Source organism: Nestor notabilis, unplaced genomic scaffold (genome assembly GCF_000696875.1).
Source record: "Nestor notabilis isolate BGI_N333 unplaced genomic scaffold, ASM69687v1 scaffold3228, whole genome shotgun sequence".
Lineage (NCBI taxonomy): Eukaryota > Metazoa > Chordata > Aves > Psittaciformes > Psittacidae > Nestor > Nestor notabilis.
The window spans coordinates 87,194-96,415 of record NW_009939437.1 but is presented as its reverse complement, the minus strand read 5'-3'; the positions used below and the strand labels follow the sequence as shown (position 1 = coordinate 96,415).

At 39.1% G+C, this 9,222-nt stretch overlaps 1 protein-coding gene across 3 annotated transcripts in view; it reads left to right on the top strand.

The window, feature by feature from the left end:
* Positions 1-2,518: 2,518 nt before the first annotated feature.
* FAM198B (family with sequence similarity 198, member B) overlaps positions 2,519-9,222 on the top strand; it is an 11,378-nt gene continuing 4,674 nt past the window's right edge. The window contains exons 1-3 of one of the 3 annotated variants that reach the window (XM_010019843.1): positions 2,552-2,969; positions 3,075-3,515; positions 8,860-9,074. In XM_010019843.1, the coding sequence (XP_010018145.1) occupies positions 2,552-2,969; positions 3,075-3,515; positions 8,860-9,074 (1,074 nt within the window). Of the gene's footprint in view, positions 3,516-8,859; positions 9,075-9,222 lie in introns of all 3 variants that reach the window. The other 2 variants (XM_010019841.1, XM_010019840.1) reach the window with 2 other exon arrangements.

The following is a 9,222-nucleotide window of genomic DNA, read 5'->3' as shown; positions in this document are numbered from 1 at the left end:
CAGTGTGATACATTTCCAACTCAAGCAACTCTGTGCCATTAGCAATACAAAGTAAAATAAAAAATAAAACAATTCAAAGACACTTAGAAGACATATAGTGGAATAGAAACTTCATGCTGAATTATTTGCTGGTGAGATCGTTATTGGTCCTTACAGGAGGAGAGCCTATCTTGGACATTTAAAAACAATGTCTTCATGAGTATGTGTAAACATGTGCTATGAGTGAAATTCTGCTTTCAGGCTGTAATACTGTTACCTGTATTTACCTTGGGTTTAGCCATATGATTTTGCTGATATTTTGCACTCACTTTGCACTGATATTAAATAAGATATAGGAGGCTGTTCTCTCTGTGAGCTGTGTACAATGTCTGTTATTTGGGCTGCAAACTTGTTACCTCTCAATAATGACCTTTCATCTTTCACAGGGACCCTAAAGCATCTAAGGTTGATCTAATAATGTTAATCTCTAGCAACTTCTTTAAAGTATAAAAAATGTCAAGCAGCAGTAGCCACATCTTTCTCTACTGACTTTATTGACACACTTGTCTGGAGCATTTTGAATTAATCTTCTTTCTTCGGGATATGTCCTTTCAGTCAAATTTGAACGTAAAAAAAAAAAAATAAAAAATAGAGGGACAAACTTAAGAGGCCAGAGGGATTTCTTACAATCTCTGTTCCTCCAAGAACTCAGATTTGAAAAAAGCAGGTTACATGAAGGCTCTTTTCCTGGTAACAGGCACAGATGTTGGAATCTGAACTCAATGGCACATATTTAGACCAAAAGTAAAGGAAAGTGATATCCAGTGAAAAAAATCCAATCACAAAGTTTTATAAATTCAGATTGGAACCATATGAAACATAAACCAACTCTTTAACTGTCTATTCCCTTTAGTATTCATTATGGAGAAGAGAATATCTTTTTTAGTTTGAATTACAGAGAACATATACATTATGTTATTTTGTACTTAGACTAGGCAAGGAGGCAGAAGTCAGAGCTTTGCCAGTGTCTCGCTGCTTAGCTCTGCACAAACCCTTAACTTCTCTCTGCCTCAACTTTTCCAGCTGTGTAGTGACTATGCTATGCCTCAATTTGGAAAGCACTCCTGAGCTGCTTAATAGCATGCTAATAGCATTTTAAAAGCCACTGTCTGTTTTTCATTTCTCATCACAAGAAGGTACGATTACCAACAGTTCTAAAATTCAGGGGGCAGAGGATTTATTTTAAATTAAAAAAAAAACAAACACAAAATAACCAAGCGTGGAAAGTGGTAATTTCTTCAGTACATTTGCGTGTAGTGCACTAGAGGGCCCTCAGGAGTCAGAAATGGATGGAATGCACTTCTGGAAGCCACATACTTCACAGGACTTTTCATTACAGAATTGAAAATAGAAGTTGCTGGGGTTTGGTTTTGTTGCTTTTTTTTTTTTTTTAATAACGTGAGGTTCATGTAAGTTTATAGCAGCTCATATGCAAACTACCTCTCAGAACAGTTAGCTTCCAAAAGGTGCGTAGCTTGCAGCAATGAAATACCTAGATGTGAACTGAAATATGTGCTAGAATACTTTGAGAATGACAGCTTTTACTAAGTTACTTTTATTAACTTAAGGAGTTTACGAGAACAAAGGATGTGTCAAGCTGAACAGGTAAGAGATTTTGTATTTTTATAGCTATAAATACAACATGCACTTATTCTACCTTTGTTTCTTTGAAAGGGTATATGTTCCTGTCATTTTATTTGAAAAAACTATAGCTAGATCCTATTTGTGCTTCAGAAGAGTGAAGAGAATTAAACATCTTTCATCTTTAATGAATTTTGTTTGAATTGTTTATGAATTATGTGAACTATATTAATGTTCAACTTGGGAAATTTGGCACTGGTAGTGTGTTTTTGTATTAGTATGTACATATTTAACTACTACAGTTACTAGTGATTAATACTGTATAATTTACAGCAATTCCATAACCTGAGGTTTAGTGAAGACTTTGTCTTTTAAGAAAAAGATGATAATCTGGGTTTGACAAGCTTTTCTAATGCTTGAAAACAGCTAGCTGAGATTGCAAATTGAGCCTCTATTTAATGATTTTGGTGTTTAATTATACTGTAATGAGAAAGTGAAAGATGTATCTTTACAAATTTCATACTGTCTCATTTATAACTCTGTTCCTTAAATATATAGAACCACAGATGCCATGTGTGAGTGATGAAATACTGCTGTTTTCTTTTTGCAGTTTGCAAAGGAGATAGCTCAGATCTTTTAGGCTACAAGTCAGTAAACTTTGCTTACGCAGCCAGCTCCATTCATTCTCTGAAGCCAATCACTTCCCCTGTGGTGACTGATAAGAATTCAGTGGTTTGAGAAGGTGGAGTGTCAGCATCCTCAGTGTTAAACGCGTTCCCAGGCATATCAGTAGCCTCTGTCCATCACCGATGCTGGAAGCTATTTGGAAAGGGAGAAATAGAAATCGTGGAAGGGAAATCATGCATCATCATTCTGGCTGGAATGTATGGAAGACTTTATGCTGTTTTCACCATGTGTATTCACTAGAGAAATGACCACCTTTGGTCAGCCAAGTAAAATCAAAAACTTGTTTATTTGCTGCTCATGCTCTGCACGGGTGCTGAGGCTCTGGACTTGCAGGCGCCCAAGGACAAGGAGGAACCTGCTAGTGGGCACTGCATGCGTGATCTACCTGGGATTCCTCGTCAGTCAAGTGGGTCACATTTTACCCCAGCACAAAGGGAGACATCAAAAGATCAGTTCTAGAAGTCTCCAAGATGCAGCCCAAACTCCTTTTCTGGGCATCCCACTGGATGGCACCCTGTCACCGCCCAATTTCCAGGAACCCCAGCTTGGTAGCAATGGGACCTTGCTGCCACCCAATGTAGTTTATATCACCTTGCGGTCCAAGCGCAGCAAGCCTGCCAACATCAGAGGCACAGTGAAGCCGAAGCGCAGGAAGAAACATGCAACTCCTTTGTCCTATGGGCAGCACTTTCCAAAAGCCACTTTTACTGGCCAGGAAGAGGCCTTTGCCCAACAGCCAGGGAGGGCCACGCATGTGGCTGGCACAATGGGAGCACCAATAGTCCTGGAAGCAAGAAAGCACCAGCTGGATGAACACAAGCATAAAGGAATGGCAATCAGGGAGAGGAGTCGCCAGAGACCTGGTGGAAATTCTGGAGCTATAAAGGCACAATCCCAGCCTGAGGAAAGCAATATCAGAATTTACAGTGAGAGCCGTCCCTCTTGGCTGAGCAAAGATGACATCCTAAATATGCGCATGCTAGCAGATTCTCGGATAGAAAGCATCCAAGAAGTATCTTCTCACAAAGCAGTCCTGGTCGTATTTGCAGGAGCTCTCAGCACCAGAGGAACTGCTTGTAATCAGGGACACTGTGGGATCACCAAAAGACCCCTCGACATGAGCGAGGTGTTTGCCTTTCATTTGGATAGGATCTTGGGGCTAAACAGGAGCTTACCTTCTGTAAGCAGGAGATCAGAGTTCTTCCAAGGTAACGCATTCCTGTGGTTTTCAGCTTGCAGGTGGGGTGCTGAGGTTTCCTTCCACCCCTTGCGTTAACCATGGGGCCACAGGTGTGACCTTTAACTCCTGTGAGCCTGAGAACTTAACCCCATTGTTACAGGGAAAAAAAGCTGGTATCTGTGTGCATTTTCTGCAGTGCAATTAATTCTGTCCAAAGGATGCAGAACCTCAACATTTAGATCAAATACTATTAGTTGCTGAGGGCAGTAACTGTTTCCCTTCCACAAGAGTCTGAAATGAGAAAAAAATAGAGGGAGTCATCTGTAGATTGCATGATGTTGTACAGACTGCCTGGAGAGAAACTGGTGAGAAAAAAACAACAGAAAAAACTGTGATTCAGTGGGTATTTCTGACTTTTTTTTTTTAAGTTTTCTCACTGTTTAGAATTGACTTTAATAAAATATTGTTGAAAGTGAGCACGAGAATTCATCTCAAAGAGGTGGTAGAAAAGGGGTTTAGTATTTAGTCAGATAACCTACTCAGAGAGGTAGGGGACCTTCCTGCATGGAACTTGATACTAATGCCTCTGGGAACTTAAAAAGTTCCTCCCTCTCCCTAAACCAAACTTATATTTCAGTGAATTCTGCTGTTACGTTTTGAGGTTCACTACACACATCTATGTATTATGCAAAGACATATACACAGTAATTCTCTCAATATGCCTATTACATGATTGTCAAAGTTTTCAATTGAAAATTTGGTTTTTAACCTTTAGTGAAATGAAAGGTAGATTTCAGACATGTAATGTAACTTCTAAAATTGTTGTCTTGTTAAACATGTCTTCAGTCTTACTGCTATTTTTGTACAGTTGCAGATCACAATCCAAAAGGACTACGTTGCATGTTAATGAATCATAGCTAAAGTGGCTGGTTATATTTTTACTTTTTGTTTCTTGCTGCTGAAACTAGCTTATACCAAATACTTTTGTATCAGTCTGCTTAAAAAAAAAAGTAATATAAGAATGATTTTCTGAAGTCTGACAGCAGGAAAATGACCCAGCGATCTCCAATTTCGTCCTACTTTGTAGATCTTCCCTGTGGGCAGCCTGTACAACAATGTGAATGAATCTCTAGGAAAACAGTTGGGAGGCTTCTGAATATTATTCATACTTACAGAGCATGGAAGATACATTATGCCTAGTTTATTTTTAGGAGCAAGATTTATTGCTATAGGGTTGTCATAAGGCATTAAGACAGTTCGGTTGGAGGAACTCTGCACAGCGTGGCTGCAGAGATGACAGACAGCAAGCCTCTGAAAACTGCTATTAGACGAATTGTGCATTGTGTTGCTCAGTGTCTGTCACCTTACAGTATGCTTTGGACTATCTGGGACAGAGTGTCATTCTGCCCTCTTTAATTTGCTTTTCCTTATAACTGGCTATGTTCCTATAGCAAGAAGAGTGTTGCTAGGTGATGAGAAGAGAAATAATGCTATTTTGGTCTCACTTCATTTTTTCCAGCTAAAGGGTGAACAGAGCATTCAGAACAGTTACTGTACCTTGTCTCTCACCATTCCTTTGGCCTGGAAATATGCTGGAGCTCAGATGCCTAATGTCTGCTTGCACTCATTTCTATTTACATGCTTATGTTTGCCATAATCTGGAAAACATCTGTGTTGAGCAAATGAGCAAAAATATATTCTTAAAAGTAGTGTAAACAATTAGTGAGCTCATTTCTATAACCCACAGGCATTTAAGTTAAGATTAGGTGGGCACTGTAAAATTTTTTGTGGGGCAGCTTGTGTGAATCATAGTTATTCATATGGGAAAGAAAGCAATGCAGACTGTGCATGTGTGTATGAGTGTACAGAATTTCTGGGCTGACATCTCTCTTCACTACACATCCCTTTAGCTTGCTTCAGTTGTGATGTGATCTAACAGGACATGTTTGATGTAGCATTAAAATCTTAAAAAATGGGCTTTTCAAAACTGTCATTCATTTTGTCAAAAGCAATTTCAAAGAACTGCTTAGCAAATCCCTGTGCAGGTTCTGTTTCCCCTGTTCTCACAAATCCCCCAATGATTTTTTTTTTCTTTTTTTGAAGTCTAGCAAAATACTGTGTGCAAGTCCTCTGTCTGCTGCCTTTCCCTTCCCTAGCTGTAAACCTTCTCGTTAACCAAGGGGTTTTTTTTTTTTTTCTTTTTTTTCCATCATAGTTGGAAAAATCGGGTATAACTCTCACATTTTCGCAATCATAGAGTAGTTTGGGTTGCAAGGGACCTTTAAAGGTCATCTAGTCCAAACCCTCTGCAAGGAGCAGGGACATCAACTAGATCAGGTTGCCCAGAACCGCATCCAGCCTGGCCTTCAATGTCTCCAGGGGTGGCTCGTTCACCACCTCTCTGGGTAACCTGTGCCAGTATTTTACCACCCTCGTTGTAAAGCATTTTTTCCTCACATAAATGAATTGGCCAAACATAAAACCCCTGGGGAGTAGAGGTGGACAAAGCCCTTTTGAGTCCAGTATTACAATCTAGGAGAGCATGATTCTGGGCATACACAAGCAGTCATTACTCCAGTTGGTACCTGCAAGGTGTGAAGAATGTCAAGAGCTCCAAAACACCTATAAACAAAGAAAAGTGAGCCTGCAAAACAAGAAATAATCATATAGGACAAAGAGTTCAAACTTAAACAGGGGAGGTTCAAGTTCTTTACAGTGAGTGTGGTGAGGCCTAAAGAAGTGGTGAATGCTCCAACCCTGGCAGAGTTCAAGGCCAGGTTGGGCAGGGCCTTGGGCGACATGGTCTAGTGGGAGGCGTTCCTGCCCATGGCAGGGGGCTTGGAATTAGATGATCTTAATGTCCTTTCCAGCCCTAACTGTTCTCTGATTCTAGAAAACCGTGTCTACTCTGGAGAAAATGGAGGCTGACCCTTGTGTGTTTGAGTTTTAGGATGGTCATGTTAATACCACAGGACCTAGAATCTTCATTATTCAGTTACCCTGAGGAACAGAAGAGACATATGTGACCTTGCTTGGTGACACAGCCCTACTTGAATTAGTTTGCATGTATGCCCCTAGCTCAGCAACAGCATTTGCAGAGTAGGACAATGCCAGTGTAAGGGCTTGAGCTACAACTGCAATAACACAGGTTGGGGCAGGTTTGTGTGTTTTGCACCTGACAGCTGTAGGGGTAGGACTCTGGCTTCTTATATCATAGCTGAGCTTTTACTCAGCTTTTGGTACAAAATATTGCTGTGCAGTTTTGTTGTGCCACTTACTGAGGGCCTCAACTACTGCACGCTGACAACCATCCTTCTTCCTCCTCTGTATGTCACTCCTTCTCATCTTTCCACACTAAGTTTTCTTCTCCTGCTAATACATGGGCAACTGAACTGTTACTTTCAAATGTGGCAGTGGTAAGCTGTACTGCTTTACTGCAAACAATGAGGAGTTTGAGAAAGGGCTTAAAGTACCTCATGAAAGATTTGCTATTTTTAGTGATGTTGTCATGGGCATGCTTGAATTTTGACTTTTTCAAACTGATGTGGGGTGTGGATATCTACCATGATGTTTATGCTGAAGCTGCCACGCAGCGATACAGTACTTAACTGCACATGAAGCAGTTTGAGAACCTTGAGGCAGTCTAGTCTTAGCAGCCTGAGGTTTCATCTGTGTTACCTTATTGAACTTAGGCTATCCTAAGTCCGTAGCTCCTAATGTCCTAAGATATTTTTAGAAATATTTTAATGTTTAAAAATGTATGTGAGTTACAAGGAAGCTGGTTCCAACAGAAGTTGTGAAAAATCTTTCCCATACAATTTTGCGTATCATCTTTAGATAATTAAGTGGATATATAAATATAAAATGGAAGATGAAAATAAAATGAAGTCAGTCCTCTTAGGGCAAGATTCAATGAAATGCAGCTGCAGCAACAGAAAGGCAGTAGCCTCTTGTGTTTATATATAAAGCTGATTAGGAAAGAAGCACATGTAGAATACATTTATTATGGACATTTATTATGGACTTAATCTGAAGTGTGCTCAGCCTCCTCAATTTTGGCTGTATCAGTCTGGAAGCTCTGATTCTTAGCCAGACCTTACTTTTCACCATTCAGTTAACTTCATGAGGTTTGAATCAGAAAAGCTCAACTGATTTCAGTGGGGTTGTGATAATTCATACAGCTATGAATCAGACCACTTATCTGCTTTAATTCAGCATCTTCATGTTTTTCCTGCAAGTGTCAAAAATTTGAGTCACTGCTCTTTACTGAAGCTGCTGTTTCATATTCCTGTAATTCAACTTATGTTACAGAGTTGAAAGATTTTATTTTGGCTCAACTTTTCTGCTCCCATTTCCTCTGAAATGCAAACATTTCCTGTATTTAACCTCAGTCTTTTAAAAATGTTTTTGTATCTTAATGGAAATTGGCAAGATATTATTCATATTTTTCAAGTATTTATATTACTATTGTTTATCATGTCCCTTTTGCGTAGACAGGACATGTTTGTTTTGTTAGAAGACCATTTATATATTTGGTTTGTGGAAGAATTCATTAATGTCTACATAAGCTGTTATTTGAGATATAAAAATAACAGATCAGACTTGATCCTGTAGAAGGCTGTCCCTTTTTTCATGACAATTCCCAATGTTTATGTAGACTTTCTCCAGCTAGCTTGGAAAAGAAGCTTAACTGATAGTTGATCTGACTTGGCTAAAGTCATCTACAATGTAAGTGATGGAGCCAGAGTCAGGAAATAGGTAAGATTTCACAAATTAATTTCCTAAATATTTATTCAGGCACCTCAGTGGAAGAAGCCTGATTTTCAGGAGTGCTCGGTGCTTTTTTTTTATTTTAATATTGAATGAAATATATTCATCAGTTCTTACACTGGGAAGGCTCAATTCTAAATTCTTTGCTGAGGTTTATTCCTATAGAGTTTCTGTGTGCATTGTGCATTAAAAATACTTTGACATTTGTTTTCAGCTCTTGAAAATCATCATCAGTTCACTGGAAACAGAGGGAAATTACACCATTAACTCACAGTGGCACTGTAGGCTCTTTATCTGTAAGCTTTTTAATAGTCTGGTTTAATATATGATTTTGTACATTAATCTCGTGCTTCAAACAGAGAAAGCCTCTGATACACTGAAGGCATTCATAATGTCTATGGTTCTTCCATTACTGTGGTGTCTGGTTTTAGATGTAGAATAAGACCACATTAACCAAAGCATGTCAAGTTATTAATCCCTGGCCATTTTTCCTGCCACATCTGTAGAACGGTATAATTGCTGATCTTAAGCAATGTCTAAAGAATGATCAAGTAGAACTGAGAGTATTGCACTGTGCTGATGGTCTGTTTTTCTGTTTTCAGATGGTCAAGCTTGTCCTGTTATTCTCTGGGATTCCTCACTGAGTCCAACAGATAATAGTACCCATTCTTCAGTGAGATTAACCTGGGGGCAATATCAGCAGCTACTGAAGCAGAAATGCTGGCAGAATGGTAAAGTTCCAAAAGCTGAGTCGGGCTGTACTGAAATTCATCATCATGAATGGTCCAAGATGGCACTCTTTGATTTTCTTCTTCAGGTACAACATTTACCGAATGCAACTATCTGCCTCAAAAGTCATATGAGCATATGTAGGAGACTTTTTTTTTTTTTTAATAAGGAAGAGAGGTATTTGCACAGTTTGAACTTTTTTCCCATTTGTTTCTTATGATTAAAATATCCAAAAT